Source organism: Staurois parvus, unplaced genomic scaffold, assembly GCF_062004578.1.
Source record: "Staurois parvus isolate SC_StPar_1 unplaced genomic scaffold, SC_StPar_1.0 ptg000151l, whole genome shotgun sequence".
NCBI classification, from domain to species: Eukaryota; Metazoa; Chordata; class Amphibia; order Anura; family Ranidae; genus Staurois; species Staurois parvus.
Window position 1 is genome coordinate 2,185,296 of NW_028317947.1, and position 22,429 is coordinate 2,207,724.

At 41.3% G+C, this 22,429-nt stretch overlaps 1 protein-coding gene across 1 annotated transcript in view; it reads right to left on the reverse strand.

Annotated features, from left to right (window-relative positions):
- Positions 1-3,213: 3,213 nt before the first annotated feature.
- The window catches only part of SP6 (Sp6 transcription factor), a 40,770-nt gene continuing 21,554 nt past the window's right edge, over positions 3,214-22,429 (reverse strand). Inside the window, exon 3 of the mRNA XM_089674323.1 lies at positions 3,214-5,669. Within this exon, the coding sequence (XP_089530449.1) occupies positions 4,623-5,639 (1,017 nt within the window). The 5' untranslated portion in view covers positions 5,640-5,669 and the 3' untranslated portion in view covers positions 3,214-4,622. The remainder of the gene's footprint in view (positions 5,670-22,429) is intronic.

Genomic DNA, 22,429 nt, shown 5'->3' on the forward strand with positions numbered 1-22,429 from the left:
AAAATCAACATTTCAAATTTACACACCTAGCATCCATTATGAAGCATCCATTAAAAAAAAGCTAAGTTTATCTCCACCTGACAAAGCAGTAAAGTGTTAAAGCAGTATCCAAAACCCAATGGCAAACGTGGTTTATTGCGGCTTACCAAACTTTAAATGTGGTGGCTGTATTAGTTTTCTTTTCTAGGATTTTTTTCTTTCATTTACACCTGGTGATCCTGCCAGTAACCCCTGGTTTACATATCTGCAGCAGTGCGGGCCGCGTTTTGCGTGGACATGAGAGCCCATTCATTTGAATGGACTCCCGTGCCCTGGGACACGCAGGGAAGAAGTACCTGCACTTCTTTGGAAACCGCAGCCTGCATGGGAACAAAGGTTCTCAGTACGGTTGCATTTTCCGGTGCGGGCGGCATGCTATTATTATTATTATTATTATACAGTATTTATAAAGCGCCAAAGGGTTTGCTCAGCGCTGTACAGTAGCAAGGAGGACAGAACATGAGACAAGACAGTAACAATACAATACACGAGGGTTCAAGGGCCCTGCTCTTTCGAGCTTACAATCTAGGAGGGAGGGGAAAGTGGTACAGGAGGAAGTGGCTGTGGGGGATGGAGTGGTGGGAGAAATGGAGATCAGTTGTTAGGTGAGGGTGAGGTAGGCTTCCCTGAAGAGATGGGTTTTCAGGGTGCGCCTGAAGGTGAGGAGGGTAGGTGACAGTCTAATGGATTGGAGTAGGGAGTTCCAGAGGATGAGGGAAGTCCTGGAGAAGTCCTGCAATCGGGCATAGGAGGAGGAGACCAGGGAGCTAGAAAGTAGGAGGTCCTGTGAGGAGCGAAGGGCATTAGACTTAATGGCATCCACCCGGGGGTCCTTCATTGCTCTGTGCGGGTGGTGCGGCTGCAGGCATTATTGTGCGGGTCCCGCAGCTGCACCACCCGTACATATGTGAACCTAGCCTAAAACTGGCTGGTTAAAAAACAGATTCCTACATCCATGGTATACATTATATTATTATTATGGTATACAGCACAGACTGGCAAATCTCCCACTGCAGCTATTGTATTCCCAAACAGTGTCTCATTTGATAAGGCTGAAATTCGTTCAGTGTATGGTGAGCTTAAACCTGGTCATAGATAGAACAAAATTATGCCAGGTCGGTTTCTGGTAGCCATTTTTGGTTTAACCACATGACCTCCATAAGATTTACCCCCCTTTCATGACCAGGCCATGTTTTCCTTTTTGGCACTGCGTTAATTGCGCATGCAACACTGTACATAAATTAAATTTATATCAATTTTTTCCCACTAGTAGAGCTTTCTTTTGGTGGTATTTGATCACCACTGGGTTTTTTATTTTTGAAAAATGTTGAAAATAAACAATATTTTTTACTTTCTGCTATCAAGCATATCCTGTAAAAATATTTAAAAAGATCAAATTTCTTCATAAATTTAGACCATTATGTATTCTGTTCCATATTTTTTGTGAAAAAAAAATCCCAATAAGTGTATTTTGATTGTTTTTTTTTCAAAAGTTATGGCATCTACAAACTACAGTATACTGGAATTTTTTTTTAATACTAGTAATGGCGTTGATCAGAGAATTATAGCGGGACTTCATTATTACGGTGGACATTCTTACACTAACTGACACTTTGTGGGAACCAGTTACACTAATACAGTGATCAATGCTAAAAATATGCACTGTCACTGTACTAAGGACACTGGCTGTGAAGGGGTTAAAGTCTAGGGCGATCAAAGGGTTAAATGTGTGCCTAACCAGTGTTTATGTGTGTACTGTGTGCCGATTTCACTAAGGAATGTGCTCGATTTTATTTCCTGCTTTGCAGGGAAACAAAATGCAGCACATCCCCACTGACAGGACAGAGCTCTGCACTTTTTATGTATGCAGAGCTCCGTCCAGTGTGTCCCACATGGAAGAAAAATATAGTTGAAATATATATATACAAATATATGTAAAAAGATATGTTAAAATTACTTTTTCATATGTTAAAAAAAATCTGAAGAATATATTTAAGAAATATATATTTTTAAAAATATATTTTTTTAAAATGTATTCTTCAGATATTTTTTAACATATAAAAAAGTCATTTTATATTTTTACATATATCTGTAAATGCATTCCAAAAATGTAGATTTGTATTTTTAAAGACATACAATATATTTGAAATGTATTTTTCATATATTTTGTAATAAAAAAACGCATTTCAACATGCTGTGTGTGTGTATATATATATATATTTGTGTATATATATATATTTATTGAAATATATTGAATACGGCCAAAATTATAGCATTTCAAATATATGTCAATATATTTGGGAAGAATATTTTTAAAATATATTCTTCCATATGGGGTCTTCTCACTGATCAGCAGGTGTCTGTGCTTATCTATTGGTTGTCACCTGCTGATCGGCGTCTGCTGAGATTAATCACAGTACAGCCAACATGCCAGCCGCGCGTGCAAGTGCTCTCTACCTGGAGATGTTTGATCATATACTGGGTACATGATCCAGCCCAAGAGCACCACTCTGCCACCGTACTCCTACATATCAGGGGACGTGGCTGGAGCTGCACTGACTGAGGCCACACTGATCCACATATTCATGCACTGAGTCGGCGAGCAGTGCTCTTTCCTTTCTCTGATGAAAATTCTATCCTATTCTTTAAATTTGTCACTATGGTCAGAAATGTGTTCTTAATATCAAAATTTTCTAATGAAAGTCTACTGGTATATAGCCGGCTTTAGTCATAAAGGGAAACAGAGCAGTAGTAGGTAAGTAAGTCAGGTAAGCCGGAAGTTTGTTGTTTATTGCAGGGAGAAGCTGATATCAGGGGCAAAGCTGATGGCAGCAGAAAGGGGCCAGCATATCTATATCTAAGCATCGGACACTCCAAGAAGTCAAGGACACCTATTACATTTTGATCACTGATTTTAAGATATACAGATAGCAATTGACAAAAAAAAATGTAGAGCAGAAGTTTTTTACTCATTTATATTTACTGTTTGCATGGAGTAATTCAGAAACTTTGATCGGATGGCCTTTTTACGTGGGGGACGATTAATGGTGCTAAACCAGTAGAATGTTGGCAATCACAAAAAAAAAACATTTTACAAATTCCACAAATACTCATGAATGGCAATAAATATGCAGACGTAATTCTATCTTCTACTACAACAACAGAAAATCTTGATGAATAGAAAATAATGAACTTTATTATGTGCACGTAAGAAAACAAAAATGCAGTATATGAGCCTTCAGGACTGCATTTCTACTGTACATCCTGAATCACTTGCTCTCCAAACTATAGCACGGCATCCTATACCGACCCCCTCCCCATACACACCTTTCTTGGATAAAACTAGTTAAAGCCAAGACATAACTGAAATATGTTTTGGGGCGTGGCCCTTCATTAGACATAACTGAGAAAGAGCCACACCCTGAAACACTGCACACTTATGTCATGCTATGCTTTGCAATAAATGGGATATTTCCTGATGGTTGACCTCTAGATGGTCCCTTGTTTCCAGGTATCCCTTTTCCATTTTCGGTACCTAAATGATACACCTTTAAGATATCAGTTGGATTTTTGTGCCAAGATCAGCCAAGGACTGGTTGGACAGTGGTCAACTGCTGGCTACTAATATGCCTCCAGGACTTTCCAAAATCCTGACTATGCCCATCATTGATTATGAGATAGGACCCATTGTTGAGTTTCACATATACAGAATTCAATAGGAGAGAATCTGACTACTTTGCTAAGCTTATAGACAAAACAACAGATTTGTTCGCGAATGGGATGGTTTGGCAAATGATTCAAGCTTTGAGTTCTGCTGCTTGGATCCCAGAGAGACAGAAGCAGACCATTGTTTACTTTGACAGCAATCACCCATCAATGAAACATCCCTTTTCAAGCAGACATTTATTCTCTTATTCCACAAACAATTGTCCATTAATTTTATACTGCCTAGTAAGACTCATCTGCATTTACTGGCCCATCTTCCCATTTCTTGCTCTACTACTACACCAGAGTATGTGCTAGAGGCAGTTGTCTATCTACAAATAAATTAATACATAAAATAACCTAATCCAGTGGTGCTCAACTTCTTTAATCATGGCCTACTAAACAGTGCATTTTTTGCCCACTATCAGGTAAGGGCATTAGTTAGTGTAACATATCTTACACATTCAAGTTCAAAAAGAACTAAAAAAATATATACTCTTTTTTTGGCACATTCATTATGCCAATAAATAGCCCATTTATTTAGAAAGGCCTCTACATATGCTTCAATGCATGAAATAAATTCACCAATACAACTCGATGGTGCATATGCTCATTTTGCTACTGCATATGTGTTGGGTTGCCACTTAAAATTAATTGCAGCACACTGCGATGCACATATACCCATGTGTTATTGTGCTTTGTGCTAACACATGTTAAAACCTGCATTTTAGCACAGTTACGGCAACGCAAAATTATTATGTGCCCTAAAGGGCTCTTAAGTGCTGAAGTTGAGCACCACTGGCCTAATCCACGCTACTGTTTCTTGAATGTGGAGGATAATGTTACAGGGGTAAAAGGCCCTGCCCTACTAAAGATCTTCAAGAATGGCTACTAGTGCTCTCATCTGGCTCTCTCTTGGTCTTGACAGCTGTCTCTGAGGTTCCCCGGGTTTCACCTTCATGGGTCTTCATGTGCTTGGTCAGATGATCACTCCGCATGAAGACACGGCTACAGGAAGGACAAGGATATTTTTTTGCCCCAGTATGGGTCTGTAGATGCCTTTGTAGCTCATCGCTTCTAGTGAACCTCTTCCCACAGAACAGCCAGTTGCAGACAAAGGGACGATCTCCACTGTGCCAGCGCAAATGAGCCTTCAAATGAGACGTCTTGGCATATGCCTTTCCACAGCCAGGTATGTGGCAGTTATGCATAATTTTGCGCTTTGCTATATCACTATTTGAGCCAACTCTTTCTGCCTCTTGGCAGTTGGGGCAACGGCAAGCAGCTTGAGCAGCACTGCGTGGCATGGCTCGCCTTGCACCCTTTGGACGAGGAGAAGCATCTGAATTGGGATCAGCAGCATGAGGTTCCATTGTTGCATCCAAATTTCCCATAAGATGGGGTGCAGGAGTCAGCATATGTGTAGGAGGAATGCAAAGGTCAGAGCCATATCCTCCTAGAGGGGCTTGGTGGGGTGAAGGAGTTGTAAAGCCTCCTGAGCTAGGTTGCATATCCATCCAGCTGGATCCAGCATGAAGATCCCACCATGAAGGAACCCCACTCTCCTCCCCAGGGCCTCCAGGGGCTGGAGGTCTCATCCATGACTCATATGGATGAGACATTTCAAGTGGTGGGTGCAGAAATTTGGTGAATGATGTGGTTTCTGAGGACTCCCGTCCTGCAAAAGTTTGATATGGCAGTCGTACAGAGGACAGTGATGTATACCGCTCAGCGGAGGAATAGGTTGAGTCTTGAGCAGTGTCCTCATGAAGAGGCAGACTGGGGTCAGCTTCTGAAGGGATGGTATATGGTTTTAAGGGGAGTTCAGAGGTGGATGGAGATCCAGGAGCCTCTGATGGTTGGTTTCCCAGAGAGCTACATACAGCAGTCAGCATTGCAGAGAAGGTTGTGTAGACAAGGGTGTTCTGTAAAAAAAAAGAGAACAAAGTTAGAAATAAAGTATAAGTAATACATTCTCTCACTTGTTTTATAAAAAATGTATTTCCCTTTCACATGTAGCCAGTTGTGTGTTTTTAAATCTTTATATGAGTGGCATATTGATAGATATAAAAGATTTCAGAACATTTTTGATTGAATATTGGTTATTTTGTTCACTCGATTCCACTACTACATCTTTTATATTTGATCATACCCTGTAAAAATCCACATGCTAAAAATTATGTTTGGGCATATACCTTGCTAAATTTCTCAAGGGCAGTTCTTTAGATTTCCCTTCACCCCATATACCCCCAAAACTCCTGGGGGTTGCTTATTCTAAAGAGTGAAGTGTTGTGAAATTAGGTAAAGAGAATTGAACCCTTATGTTCCTCCTATGGTGCTGTCTGTAGCTGAATCATTCCATTTTCCTTTGGTCATGTTTATACTACAATATTACTCCTCACCTCTGCATTAAAACAGTTACTCTGTCCCTTTGTGGTCTTGAACCCTTTCGTCCTGTGGTGCTGTGTGTAGCAGAGTAACACCCCCTTTGTTTGATCATGTTTACACTATATTATTATGCCTTACTTCTGCAATAAAACCCCCACTTGGGCCCTGTTTGCTTTTGAACTGTTATGTTCCTCCTATGGTGATGTGTGCATCAGAATCACGCCACCTTCCTTTGGTTGTGTTTACATTGCAATCTTACTCTCCACCACTGCATTAAAGCCAGTTTTTGGGCCCTGTGTGCTCTTGAACACTTATGTTCTTCATATAGTTCTGTGTGTAGCAGAATATTACCACCTTCTTTTGGTCTTGTTTACAGTAGAATGTTACTCTCCACCACTGCATTAAAACATCTACTTGGTTCCTGTATGCTCTTGAACCCTTATATTCCCCCTATTTTACCATCTTCCTTTCGGTCATGTTTACTCTAATATGTTATTCTCAGCTCTGTATTAAAACCCTACATGGGCCCTTAGTGATCTTGAACCCTTATGTTTCGCCTTGATGCTGTGTGCAGCAGAATCATGCCATCTTCCTTTGGTCATGTTTACACTGCAAAATTACTCTTTAACTGTAAATTAAAATCCCTACATGGGCCATGTGTACTTTAAACCCTTATGTTCCTCCTATGGTGCTGTCTGGAGCAGAATAATACCATCTCCTTTGGTCATGTTTACATTAGAATATTACTCCTCACCTCTAAATTAAAACAGTTACTTGATCCCTTTGTAGTCCTGAACACTTATGTTCCATATATGGTGCTCTGTGTAGTCATACCACCTTCCTTTGGTCATTTTTACACTAAATTATTCCCCACCTCTGCATTAAAACCCCTACTTGGTCCCTGCATGCTCTTTAACCTTTATGTTCCTCCTATGCTACTCTCTAGAAGAAGGGATGCCCTTCGAAAACGCGTTCTGAGTGTCTACTCCTATGATGGGACTCGCGCAGGCTGATTAATGTTCAAGTCATTTTGAGGACTTACATGCTTGAATTACTTCGCTGTTTGTGAGTATCATTTTGTATTGAATTTGGTTATTGAGGTAATGCGCAAGGTTGGTGCGCTTTTTGTTTCGTTTCGCTTTGCTGTATTTACACTAGGTGTCAAACTCCATTTCACCGCGGGCCCTATCAGCACTATGGTTGCCTTCAAAGGGCCAGTTGTATCTGTAAGACTAGATGTCCAGAGCACCCAACCCCCCATTACATCAGATGTCAAGAATCCCACACCATCCCTAACATCACCGTGCACCTCCTTTGGGGGAAGAGCTGAAAAGCAGAATGTGCAGGGTCTGGAGGAGGACTAGAGGAGTGGATTCAGTTACAAGAGTCTGCTGAATGCTGAGACCAGGGGAGTAAAAGATGAGGGGGTGCGTGGATGAGGAGGATTTGACAGATTTGTTCTTTTCTCCTCTGTGCTGCTGAGGGCCGTATTCGGCCCGCGGGCCTTGTGTTTGACACCTGTGCACTAGAATATCACTCTCCACTAGGGATGCACCTCGTTGCTGATACCGAATATTTTCATGAGTACTTGTACTTGTGAAAATACTCCCAATAACTGATATTTTGTGGTGTGATTTACGTTAATGGACACAAATTGCACCACAAAGATTAGCATGCAATTCCTGTCCAAATCGAATGCGGATTCCCCACTGCTCCTGTGTGAACCCAGGCTTACCATAGCCCGAGTTCACACAGGAGCAGTGTGGGAAACTTCCATGCAGGCATCACTTGCTGAGTGTCAATGGTAGTAGGAGAGGAGAGATAATCCCCCTCCGCTTTCTTTCCTCTCCTTGCAGTGATGACAGTTCTGGACCAATCAGCTGACCAACTAAATGCCGTCTAGCCTGAACTGTCATCGCTGCAAGGAGAGGAAAGAAACTGGTGGGGGGTTCAAAGCTGGCAGTTCTTGACCCCAGCTTTGTTCCTGACCAAGTTTCTGCCTTATGATTCTGTACCTCACTGCCTGCCTGCTGCTGACCTCGGCTATTCCGGCGACCACTCTTCTGTGCCTGGTTCTGTTCACAAATCTGGATGAGTGCCTACCTGGTTGCTACAGTGCATCCAGAAAGTATTCACAGCACTTAACTTTTGCCACATTTTGTTATGTTACAGCCTTATTCCAAAATGGATTAACATAATTTTTTCCTCAATATTCTACAAACAATACTCCATAATGACAACGTGAAAAAAGTTTGTTTTGAAATCTTTGCAATTCATTAAAAATAAAAAACAAAACAAAAATCTACATAAGTATTCCCATCATTTGCTCAGTACTTTGTTGAAGCACCTTTAGCACCAATTTCAGCCTCAAGTTGTTTTGAGTATGATGCTACAAGCTTGGCACACCTATTTTTGGGAAATTTCTCCCATTCTTCTTTGCAGTACCTCTCAAGCTCCATTAGGTTGGATGGGGAGCGTTGGTGCACAGCCATGTTCAGATCTCTCCAGAGATGTTCAATCGGGTTTAAGTCTGGGCTTTGGCTGGGCTATCCGTGACATTCACAGAATTGGTCCGTAGCCACTCCTTTGTTATGTGGGCTGTGTGCTTAGGGTTGTCCTGTTGAAAGATGAACCGTCGCCCCATTCTAAAGTTCAGACTGCTCTGGAACAGGCTTTCATCAAGGATGTCTCTGTACATTGCTGCATTCATCTTTCCTTTGATCCTGACTAATCTCCCAGTTCCTGCCACTGAAAAATATCCCCACAGCATGATGCTGCCACCACTATGATTCACTGTAGAGATGGTACTGGCCAGGTGGTGAGCGGTGCCTGGTTTCCTCCAGACATGATGCTTGTCATTCAGGTCAAGAATTCAATCTTTGTTTTATCAGACCAAAGAATTTTGTTTCTCATGGTCTGAGAGTCCATCAGGCGCCTTTTGGCAAACTCCAGGCGGGCTGCCATTTGCCTTTTACTGAGGAGTGGCTTCCGTCTGGCAACTCTACAACAGGGCTGATTGATGGAGTGCTGCAGAGATGGTTGTTCTCCTTCCTCCACAAAGAAACGCTGGAGCTCTTTCAGAGTGACCATAAGGTGCTTGGTTACCTCCCTGGCTAAGGCCCTTCTCCCTCAATGGCTCATCTTGGCCGGGCAGCCCGCTCTAGGAAGATTACTGGTGGTTCCAAACTCCTTCGATTTATGGATGATGGAGGCCACTGTGCTCATAGGGACCTTCAATGCTGCAGAAATGTTTGTGTACCCTTCCCCAGATCTGTGCCCTGATTACAATTCTGTCTACAGACAATTCCTTGGACTTCATGGCTTGGTTTGTGCTCTGACATGCACTGTTAACTGTGAGACCTTATATAGACAGGTTTATGCCTTTCCTAATCATGTCCCACAGGTGGACACCAATCAGGTTGTGGAAACATCTCAAGGATGATCAGTGGGAACAGGATGCACCAGAGCTCAATTTTGAATGTCATGGCAAAGGCTGTGAATACTTATGTACATGTGTTTTTTGTTCTTTTTTTTATTAAATTGCAAAGATTCCAAAACGAACTTCTTTCCCGTTTTCATTATGGGGTATTGTTTGTAGAATGTTGAGGGAAAAAAAATGTAATACATTTTGAAATAAGGCTGTAACATAACAAAATGTGCCAAAAGGTAAGTGCTGTGAATACTTTCTGGATGCACTGTATCTGTACCAGCTCTGCTCACCACAGTATATTCCTGTCTCAAGTCTGCTGGGAGCTCTGACAAGCCTCGCATCTGGAACCTGCAGCCCAGGTGGAGTGCCCCTTTAAATTTGGCTGGATCTCTGTGCTCAGTTACTGTTCCTGACCTGATGTTCTGCCAGCCTGCCTGGGACTACATCATCTGCTGCAAGCACTCCTATCAACACCTGCTGGCACTGCTGTTCCTCCTGTCCCTCAGAACCCTCTGTAACACCTTCAGTGGGAGATGGGTTGGTGACACAAAAGAGGCCAACATCGTAATTTCAGTCTCCGATCAGGTACATGATAAGTGCCCACCATCCAGGCTCCTACAACCTACTCCTAGGCTGGTCTTGGGTCCTGTGTCATTTTGAAGCCTTATGATCTTCATATAGTTCTATGTGTAGCAGAATCATACCATCTTTCCTTGGTCATGCTTATGCTAGGATATTACTCCCCACCCCTGCATTAAAACTCCTAATTGGGCCCTGTGTGCTCTGGAACCCTTAAGTTCCTCCTATGGTGCTATGTGTAATGGAATAATGTCACCATAGAATATTACTCACCACTTCTTCATTAAAAACCCATATTTGGGCCCTATGTGATCTTAAACCCTCTTAATTCTCCATTGATGCTGTGTGTAGCATAATAATACCACCTTCTTTTGGTTGTGTTTATACTAGAACAGAGGTCTCTAAACTATGACCCTCCAGGTGTTGAGGAACTACAAGTCCCATGAGGCCTTGCAAGACTCTGACAGCCCAAGGCAAGACTCGCAGAGGCATGACAAGACTTGGAGTACTTCAACAGCTTAAGGGCCATAGTTTGGAGACCCCTGTACTAGAATATTACTCCTTAATTCTGCAATAAATCCTCTACTTGGGCCTTGTATGGGCAAGTGAACCTTTTTCTTTCAAAAGTCTTGTGTCTAGTGATGTCCTTGATGTTTGAGTCGAATGTAAGTTGGACTCAAACATTGGCCGTTCGTGTGTTTGGTGATCACACGAACAGTAAGGGCATTCGGCAGGCTGTTCACTCACCGCGCCCCACAATGCACTGCACCCTGACAGTGCATTGTGATTGGCCAAACCACTGCACCTGACCACGTCAGGTGCAGTGGTTTGGCCAAACACAGCACAATTGGGCGGAGCTAGCAGTGATATCACCACTAGCTCCACCCAATTGTTTACATCTGGAGAGTCATCGTCGTTGTGACAGTGCGGGATGCCGTGGTTGACGATGGAACCATTTTTGGGTTTTTTTGGGGGGGGATTTTACATAAAGGACTGTTGTGTTTTTATTCACATTTTACACTTTTTTAATGAATGGGTAGGGGTACTATGTACTCATTCACAAGGGGGGGACTGGGGTCTGGGGGCCTCCCATGTTAAAGGAGGCTTCCAGATTCCGATAAGTCACCCCCCACAGACCCCCACAACCACAGCCCAGGGTTGTGAGGAAGAGGCCCTTGTCCCCATCAACATAGGGACAAGGTGCATTGGGGGGTGGGAGCCCTCCGTACCCCAAAGCACCACCCCCATGTTGAGGGCATATGGCCTGGTATGGTTCAGGAGGGGGGGATGCTCACTCGTCCTCCCCCTTTCCTGGCCTGCCAGGCCTGTGCTCGGATAAAGGATCTGGTAGGAATTTTAGGGGGGACCCCCACGCTTTTCCCCCCTATTTTTTGGGAATGGGGTTGCCCTTAAAATTCCTACCAGGCCTAAAGGGGTCCCTCCCAACCTTCCTACCAGACCTAACGGGTCTGGTATGGATTGAGGGGGACCCCACGCTGTTTTTTTTTCTTTTATTATTATTATTATTATACAGGATTTATATTGCGCCAACAGTTTGCGCAGCACTTTACAAAATGAAGGTAGACATTACAGTTACAATACAATTTGGTACAAGAGGAAACAGAGGGCCCTGCTTTCTTTTTTTTTTATTTAATAAAAATGTAATTTAAAAAAAAAAAGTCAGCCCTGCTGACAGATGTACAACTTTGCAGGTAGTTTAAATTGTTACTAAACTCACAACCGTAAAATCAGTCTGTATATGTAGTAAAACATGCTTTTTATACTCGCTGTGGAACCTAAGAGGTTAATCCTCTGAATTGTGTAAAAAGACAGTTTGATCCAGTCTTCTTTGCCCTTCCTTTTGTTCAAATGTCCATGTCTTATTTCCTGATAAGACAGACTGAGCCCGTAGCCACATGCGCATGCTCAGTTTGGTGTGTATTGCTAGAGAGGTTTTATTTTTCTTGGGAGAGTGCATGTGATCATCACAGGGCCAATCAGCACTGTCCAGACAGAGGTCAGGGGTTCTGCATCCTCCTAGAGCAGGAAAAAACTCCTCCAACAAGCTTTAACCAGTGCTCTGCTGGACACTGATAGAAGTCACAAGAGTGCTCTAAAAGGTATTTAGCAGTTTATATTTACTAAAATAATTGCATTTCCATGTTCTGTGTACTGTGGGAGACCAGATATAGTGAATGCAGGGTCCAGGGAGACCAGATATAGTGAATGCAGGGTCCTGGGTTTAGTAACACTTTAAGGGGACCCCCCCAGACATCATATTTAAAGGAATTTTTCTTTTTTTGTGTTTTTTAACTTTATGCAGTGAAAAACAGCTGCCCCTTTTTTTTTTCACTGATTCATGTCCCTCAGGGCAGTACCCGAGTCCCCATACCCTTTTTATGGCCAATAACTTGCATGTAAGCCTTCAAAATGGGCACTTTACTCGTTCGAGTCCCATAGACTTGCATTGAGTTTGAAGTTCACGGTCGAACTTTTGTTAGGTTCGAATGTTCACCCGCAAACCGAACACGGGGGTGTTCGACCCATCACTACTTGTATCTTTTTTATTTTCTGTATGGGATATACTTCATCCTTCCCTTTCTATGCTAAACATGCTGGTATGAAATTCGGTCAGCGTCTGTTGCTATCATCGAGGAACCATTCCTTGCAGGCTGTAAGCTGCCAGACTTCCAGCCCACGTCACCCACTCTGATTAGATGTTTTCAAACATACAGAGGAAATGTAAATATAGTTTATCTTTCATCCTAAATATCCCAGGAGCCAGCAGCTGTAATAAAGGGCTGCAGGATGCAAATTACAGTAATTATTGTCTGAGCTCCAACTAGATGTGGAGGCTGACAGAGACCCCAAGGATATTAGGGTCAGAAAGTCTGGGGAACAGAGAATTTAACCTGTGCACTGCCGAAAATTGTCGCACGGCTTACCTTTGTAATATTGCTAGTGTATACATTGTATATTGCAGAATAATTACATAGTTGTATATATCAAATACAATGCACACATGCATACCTCCTAATGAAATGGTCTTATCAGAATGTTTGGTCTTTACCACTTACGGTAATCGACATACACACTAGGAGAATATCAGACGAATGTTCGTCTGTTTTTGTTTTTTTTTGCCTGTAGTCTCATATTAAAAATGAAGAGGATACTAAAGTTCTGAAAAGTTTTCTACGACAGAATAAAAATTCAGAAGTGATGTAATGTATTTGTATTGTATTGGTATTGCATTTTCAGACAAAAACTGTACCAATTAAACAAAAATCGTACAAGAAAAATTTTTGCGCTTGTCCCTTCGAATAATTTCAGAAGAAAGCTCTGTACTAACGATCAGATTATTGTACAACCCTTTCAAAAGCAGTATTTTTTGTACGATTTTCTGATCAAGTCTACTAGACTTTACTTTTTCAGATAGCAAACACTATCTGAAAAAGTTCAGCAGCCCCTGAACTCACCCTAATGTTTTCCTATGTGTCCATGTACACATCTTCGTTTACAGTTGTTTACAGGCATTTGAGTTTACAGTCATTTTTTTGAACGCAGAAAACTTGCGTTCAGCAGTTGATTTTATCAGCATTTCAAATACAAAACGCTTGTAAACGCGGCAAATCGCATTTATAAAAAATTTTTTGAATTCTTCCAGTGCCCGATGCTGTCCAGAGCCTTTTTCATTATGAAAAATTAATGCAAAGAGTTTTCAAGGTACTCAGATGGACAAAACACTGAACACAGGATGTTCCTACCAAGCTTGTCACACATTGTAATGACCAATTCACACCTCAGACCTCTCCCACTCTTGGAAACAAAAGATATGTTAATGCCCATTCACACCTCAAACTCCTCATTAAGACCACCTGCCAGGTGGCCTTAATGACTCATTCCACCAGACACCTGTCCCACCCTTGAAAACAAAAGAAATGTTAATGAACAACTCGCATCTAAGGTAATCTCAACACGTACTGCTGTCTCTGCTTCTACTCTCTGTATTTCTCTGAAACAGTCTGAAATAGTTAATAATTTGCCACTTTTCAGGCATTCTGGGCATTTGGGAGGTTCTTCTGGGCTTATCTTTAAAAAACGCTTCTAAACGCAAACACACATAAACGTGCATAAACGCGTTATGCAAACACGGCTAAACAGACATTTTTTAACCTATGTTTTCAGAATTATTCAATAAGAAATTACAGAAACCTATAGCATGCAATAATCCCTTTTTAATCAATTTTACTTTCATTTTTTATGTTTTTAAAAAATGAAATCTTATCTAATTATATTATTAATTGTACAAAATCCTTATTGTACAAATAAGTATTTACTACAAGGTGCTACCATGCTTCAGTACGATCATTGCTGCCCAGCAGCATCTCTACACTAAGTCCTCATGCACACTGGACATTTTTACAGCGGGTGTTTTTGGCTTTTGACGTTTTTTTCTACAGCCAGTAAACTCCCCCAGCATGTTATCCTAGGTGTCCATGTACACATAGAATATAATCAGTCTTTTTTGGCAGGGACTTTTTTTGGCTGTAAAAAAAATCCAGAACTAGTGGGTTTCTAGAGGAGTTTTTTAGCTGTAAAAACGCTCTAATGCTGAAAAACGTGGCAAAATGCAGTAAATCATGGCAAACCAGCATTGTTGGACTTTTTTTGACTAAAACATTTTTTTTTTCTGATAAACAAATCTAAAAGAAATGAAAAAACGCGGCAAACATCGCTAAACACTAATACAAAAATGCTGAAAAACTCACGCTAATGTTACCAGCGTTACTAAAACGCCCCGTGTGCATGGAGCCTTAGTGGCACTGTATACACCATCATATATAGAGATACATTCTGAAGTCTTAGTTTTACTGAGGTTCAAGATGAAAACAAAATATGAAAACAATAGGAAAATGCATTCAGTACTGCATAAAAAAAAAAACATGACATATCCTGCCTTCTAAAGCACATCTAAACCCAAGAATAAACATTTAAATGGGAAGTTTGAGGTTTGTAAAAAATAAACCTACATACTCACCTCTATGCTGCAGCATCAGTGTGATTCTGCAGCCAGGGCCGTGTATAAGGGGGTACCATCAGTCCTCCTGTACAGGGCCCAGGCTAGCAGGGGGTCCAGGCAGCTGGGTGAATCAGATGTGGGCAGGGAGGGTGATCAGCACGGAGGGGGTGCAAATACTAGAACCAGTCCCCTGTATGGCTCTCTACAGCAGCTGAAAGATGGCTTCTTCTCCTCTCCCTCCCCCTGGCTTTCAGCTGCTGCAGAGAGAGCCATACAGGGGACTGGTTCTAGTATTTGTACCCCCTCCGTGCTGATTACCCTCCCTGCCCACATCTGATTCACCCAGATTCACCGAGCCTGTATGGCTCTCTCTGCAGCAGCTGAAAGCCAGCTTCTTCTCCTCTCCCTCCCCCTGGCTTTCAGCTGCTGCAGAGAAAGCCATACAGGGTATTGGTTCCAGTAATTGCCCCCCCCCATAGCACGTTATCACCCTCCCTGTGGTGGGGAAGCATACGCTTCCCCCCTGTTTGCCCCCACCCCCGCAGTGCTGCTTGCTTCCCTTCCCTCCATCCCACCAGCAGCTGCAAGCACACAATAGGATCCTTCAAGATGCAGAGTAGAGGAAGGGTCCTGTAAATATGTAACATTTTACCAGCTCCTTTCCTTCCTGAATGAACACAATGAGTGCTCAGTACCGATCACTCATTGTGTATATTCATAACTGAAGCATCGTAAACTGTGTTTTTTTGGGGAGGAGGGGCCCTGCCAGGTTGGCTGTATGGGGCCCCGTGAACTGAGCAATCATATGAGCGCTGATCACATGAGTTCTCGGAGCATAGAGCAGTGACTGTCAGTCGCCGTTCTCCACTCTGCTAATGCAGTGCTCACTTGAGCACCAGACAGGGCAGGGCTCTCAGCTAAGAGGCAAAGCAAGCTGTCAATCAGGAAACCTGGTGGATCTCAACAATATTGTAGGGATCCTTATAGAGCTCCTTATAGAGCTCTTCTACATCCACTGATAATGGGCAATAGCACATGCTCTTTGTCGCCGCTTTGGGCCTACAATTACTATTTAAAGTTGTCTTGCTGCTGGCAAATTTAAACTACTGTATCCTGTGCAGTTCTCTCTTAGATTGTAAGCTCCAAGGAGCAGGGCCCTCCTAACCCTCTTGTATTAAACTGTATTGTTGCTGTATTGTCTCCCTTTATATTGTAAAGCGCTGAGCAAACTGTTGGCGCTATATAAATCCTATATAATAATAATAATATTCTAATTCTTGTAGTAAATCCCTAGTCTGTGCTCTTTGTCTCTAGTAAATTTGGGCCTAGCCTTGCTATGTAAATTGTACTCCTGCTGTCCAATTTCCAAATGTGTCATTTTTCTTCTAATTTAAGTAGCTAAATACTTGTCTGTACTTTTTGTCTCGAGTATGTTTCAGCCAATTCTCCCTAAGTACAATTGTTCTGCTGCTAAACCAATTTTTCGCTGTTGTAACTTCTGCAGTTTCTTAATTCTTGAAGAGAATCTCATAGAAACTCCCTAGATCCCTCATATGATGTACAGTATAAAGAGTAAAAAAAACCTCAAAAATTAGTAAAAATCAGCTTGCGTAAATAAACTGACACTTGTTTAAAATAGCTGTGTTGCCCTAGCAACTAAAGTGTATTACATTTCTGGACAAAAAACACAAATGATTGATTTGGCTACCATTACTATTGTTTTTTTATACAGAGAAGCAAGTGTTTGAAAATGTGCAATATAATAATATATACTTTGTAGTTATATAGTAAACTATAAAATAGGGTCCAAAGCCCAATGGGACAGCTTGAAGCTATGAATATTTCTCCTACTGCCTGAAAACGACTGGAAAGTGGGGCTTTTTAAATTATAGTAACTAATTTTGTGGGAGTGTCAGGATGTGAAGAGAATGTGATTGGAATTCCACACTTGATATATTTCTACTTTATTAATACAGACATCAATGAAAGGATGAAACAGTCTGCTATTTATCTGTCAGGGGCACAGCTTTCCTCTGCAATTTACTGCATTCTTATCCAAGTACTAGACAGAAGTAAAATATTTATCATGCAAGATTCAACAGACCAAGGCACATGTGAAGAACATCCTAATGTAGAAACCAGTGCATTTGTATGAAAATTTGTCATTTGAAAATTTGTAGAAACATCCATATGAAAATTCTCAGTACATTCAAAAACTTTAATAATGTATTTCAAGAGCACTTCTAAACGGTGATTGCTTTTAACATTTGGTTTTGGAATGAATGGACTTTCCTGAACAAAAAAAATTAACTTTTAGACAATTTTTTCTCTCAAGAAAAATGTTTTCATCCTGCTCCTTTGAATTACCTCATCAATGCATTTTGAAAAAGAATAGCAGTTTGAACTGACTAGCGATTAAAAGAAAATCAAACATTCATAAAACTAATAATTTTGAGTAAAAGTCTAGTAGTGTTTGGCCAGATTTAGGCTCCTTTTGTCCACATTTTGTAGAACCGGCTTGGTGAGCAGGCAATTATGGACACTCATCTACCATCTCATTTCAACCTTTTTGGGTTGCCCCCACTCTCAACAAATGCCTAGGAAGCCCTACTCAGCAAAAAACACTTCCACTTGCAATAAAATCAGGATATTTTTATTCATATATATATATATATATATATATATATATATATGTTCAAGACAACTAAACAAACAGGCCCGGAGAAAACCCTTTCCATTTAATGAACAATAGTCCTGTGTTCAAATAGAGAGGATTATCCAATTTCATAAAATTTGGGGTCTTTGTGTAGCACCCTCCTAGTGTAAGATGCTAGGCAAATTTAGATTTTGGCTGATCTGTTCAGGGTTTCATAGGCTGGGAGATTAATTGAATGATTCATTGTAATTTTCTTTCAAGATCAAAACAAATATTAATTTTGATTCATTGGCGCAGGGCCCATAGCCCAGTGTCTACTCTGCCTCTTTGGTAATCCAGCACTGCCAGCCAAGGACAGCTGACCATGAGGGCAGAAAGTAGAGCATCTATTTTTATGCTGATACCAGCCTTTGTGACCGTTAAAAAAAAAAATACAGGTTCAGCACTATGAGTGTCCCTTTAAACAATTACTGCATTTTGCCAAAGTAAAAAATGAACCCAAATGAAATTTATGTTACAGTAGAATAATAAATTAAAACCTTGCGCGAAAGAAATAACAATCAATCAAAATAAATGCTGCTGTTCAAAAAAATTACAAAACATCAAACAAGACACATAAGGTGACACAGCGCAAATAATAAAGAATAAAATTTAAAATTATAATATATAAGTCCAAAAAAAGTCCCAAATTAAAGTCCAGTGTCCCAAAAAAATGTGATAAAGTGAAAAAAAAAAAAGTTTAATCAGTTGTCACTTTACGAGTACCACAGTAGAATGTTAGGTGATCTATGTGAAAGGATTCATTATAATAATTACAGAACTATTGCCTTTAAACTAAGGGGGGGGGGGCTAATTCTTCTGCTGCCTGAGGTCCTTCTTGTCCATCTACAAATTAATCATAAATGCTGTATCAGAATTAGTGATTAAAGTGTTACTAAACCCAGGACCCTGCATTCACTATATCCACTGTCTCCCACAGTACACACAACATGGAAATGCAATTATTTTTGTAAATATAAACTGCTAAATACCTTTTCTCATCAGCCGTTAGAGGAGTCTGGTGACTTCTATCAGTGTCCAGCATAGCACTGGTTAAAGCTTGTAGGAGGAGTTTTCTTTCTGCTCTAGGAGGATGCAAAACCCCTGACCTCTGTCTGGACAGCGTTGATTGGCCCTGTGGTGATCAAATGCACTCTCCCAAGAAAAAAAAAAAACTAGCAATACACACCAAACTGAGCATATGCAAAATGCCTACTGTTCTGTCTATCTTATCAGGAGATAAGAGGTGGTCGCTTAAACAAGGGGAGGAACAGAGCAATCAGGATCAAACAGCCTTTTTACACAATGCAGAGGATTAACCCCTTAGGTTCCATAGTGAGTATAACAAATATGCTTTACTGCATATACAGACTGATTTTACTGTTGTGGGTTTAGTAACACTTTTACACTGTTAGTATACCAATGTACTAATTTTTGGCATTTATTAGATAACAGGGAATATGATTTTTTTTTTTTGTAGGTGCAGGATATGCTAACTTATTTGTAAAGATCAAAGGAGGGGAAAGGACGATTCCGCAGAAACTCATCTGACCGTAGAAAAATGCGTGTAATAGTTTTTTAACTACAAGACTCCATGCACACGGGGTGTTTTAATAACACTGGTAGTGTTAGCGGTGTAAAGTTGTGTTAAAAATGTATGTTTTTCAGCATTTGTTAGCATTTTTGCATTAGCGTTTAGCTGCATTTTTTTTTTTTTCCAGCCAACAAAACGTTGATTAAAGCCTATGTGTGCATGGACACATAGGATATCATGCTGGGGAGTTTACTGGCTGTAGAAAAAACCTCCAAAAGCCAAAAACAGCCGCTGTAAAAACATCCAGTGTGCATGAGGACTAAATTAGGACCCTGTAATACTTCTTCCTTCCACTTGTATTGCATTCACGGGGCCAGTGATTACTCGCCGGTGCCCGGTGATTTCCAACGGGGAGGAGAACTGTTTTGTTTACTAACAGGTCTCCTCCTTGTCAGCTCGGGCACACTGTGCACAATCATCCAAAGCAGTGTGCTTACAGTGAAGCACACGGACATAGCCCCCTATCTGAAACACTCCCAGCACACAGTTAACCCTTTGATCGCCCCTCATGTTAACCCCTATATGCCCAGCGCCATTAGTACAGTGTCCGTGCTTTTTTTTTAGCACTGACATCCCCAGTGACACCAAGTCAGTTCCCCCAGTGTCAGAATACCCACCACCAGGGGCGGACTGACCATTTGGAAACTCGGGCACTGCCCGAGGGCCCGGGGTCAGTAGGGGGACCCATGAGATGCCCCTGGTACCTTTTTCATAGGCTTTTTTGAGTTTGGGCAAGTACACAGGGGCCCCATGATCCCCTATTGCCTGGGGGCCCCATGAGTTGTCAGTCCACTCATGCCCACCACAGTCCCCCTATAAGTCACTGATGGCCACCATTACTAGTAAAAATAAAAAAAATACACAAAATTCCAGTATCTATACCGCCGTTTGTAAACGCTAAAACTGTCACGTAAACCAATTAATTTACACATATTGGGATTTTTTTTAGCAAAGACATGTCGCAGAATACATTTTGGTGTAACTTTATGACTAATTAGATTTTACATTTTTTTTTTTACTGGACATGTTTAATAGGAAAAAGTCAAAAATATTGTTTTCTTTTCTTAAAATTGTCTGTCTTTTTTTTTTGTATAGTGAAAAAAATTAAAAACACAGAGGCGATCAAATACCATCAAAAGAAAGCTCAGTTTGCGGGGGAAAAAAGGACGTAAATTTAATTTGGGTGCAGAGTTGCATGACCGCGCAATTGTCAGTTAAAGTAACGCAGCGCCGCAGTGCAAAAAAGGGCCTGGTCAGGTAAGGGGGGTAAATTCTCAGGAGGGAAAGTGGTTAATAGCATTGAATTTTTGTTTCTGGGGCCGAACAAAAGGTCAGTCTTCGTGAAATGCTAATGCAAGTGCACATTCCTTCATTAGGCATTTCTCATAGCAGACTTGTGTATGTGCCACTTTGTTAGAATTGCTGTTGGTATTGTAGAACAGGCACTATCATGTACCTGCATGTCACCTCTTATTCCGAGTGCTCCAGAAACCCCGCAAGCTGGGGAAATGTTTTATGCACGTAACTCCCTGGTCTCCAGCTCTGCCAACTAACTTTTGGCTAGTAAAGCCCTCTATCACAGCAATGACATCATAGCAGTGTGTAGGTGGCAGGTAGTTGACAGAACTAGCTTGTTAGTTATCATTACTACTTTGTTTTCCCAGCATTTTAAATAGAGGGTCAGTAACAAAGCACCGCCATCTAGAAATGCTATATCTGCTATTATTTTAAAGGGTAACGCCACTGCAAAACTAAAGTGTGGTGTTCCCTTTAATATCCATACCAGACCTTCACGCTGAAATAATGTCTGCTATGATTACAATGGGAAACTACATGGCAAAACTAAAGTGTGGGGTTCTCCCACAATATCTACTGTATGCCAGACTCTCATCCAGTATTTGGGTTTTATATTATTTATTTTATTTTATTACAGGTACTTGTATAGAGCTGAAAATTTAGGCAGCGCTTTACATATATATTGTACATTCACATCAGTCCCTAACCCTCAAGGGGCGTACAATCTAAGGTCCATAACTCATATTCATACATACACATACTAGGGCCAATTTAGACAAGAACCAATTAACCTACCAGCATGTCTTTGGAGTGTGGGGGGAAACCGGAGTACCTGGAGGAAACCCATGCAGGCACAGGGAGAACATGCAAACTCTAAGCAGGTGGTGCAGTGGTTGGGATTCAAACCAACGACCCGAGTACTGCCAGGTGGAAGTGCTAACCATTCAGCCACTGTGCTGCCCATAGGCCCTTGGGCTACATAGGTTTTAGTGGATATGAATATAAGCGGTAACTGTGCCGCAAAAATAAAGTGTGGTCTTCCCCTTTAATATCCACACCACACCCCCATACAGGATTAGGGTCTGCTATGGTTATAAAGTGAACTCCATGTCAAAAATTAAAAGCTAGTGGTGTTCCCCTTTAATAACTCAACCCTCATGTGGGATTAAAATCTGTTATGATTCTAAAGGGTAATTCTGCTGCAAAAGTGTGGTGTTCTCCTTTAATATCCATACCAGACCCTCGTCCAGCATTAGTGTCTGATATGAATGTGAAGGGGAACTCTGCAACTTAAAAAAATAAATTGGTGGATTCCCCCTCGATACCTGCCCACCATATAGGATTATGGACTGCTATGATTACAAAAGGGAACTTCGTATCAAAAATTAAAACTGTGCGGGGTTCCCCTTTAATATCATAGCAGACCCTGATCCAGGATAATTGTTTGATATGAATATAGAGGGTAACTCTGCCACAAAATGAAATTGTGGGGTTCCCCTTTAACCCCTTTACACCTAAGGGTAAAACAAATCGTAATGCCTAAGCACAATTTTGCAACTTTGACATGTGTTAGCAAAACCGTCCATATCATCACTACTTTGTACATCCAGGTGAATTATACCGTGTTTTTTTGAGGACAAATTGGGCTTTCATTTGGTGGTAAATGGTAATGGATATCCCCTG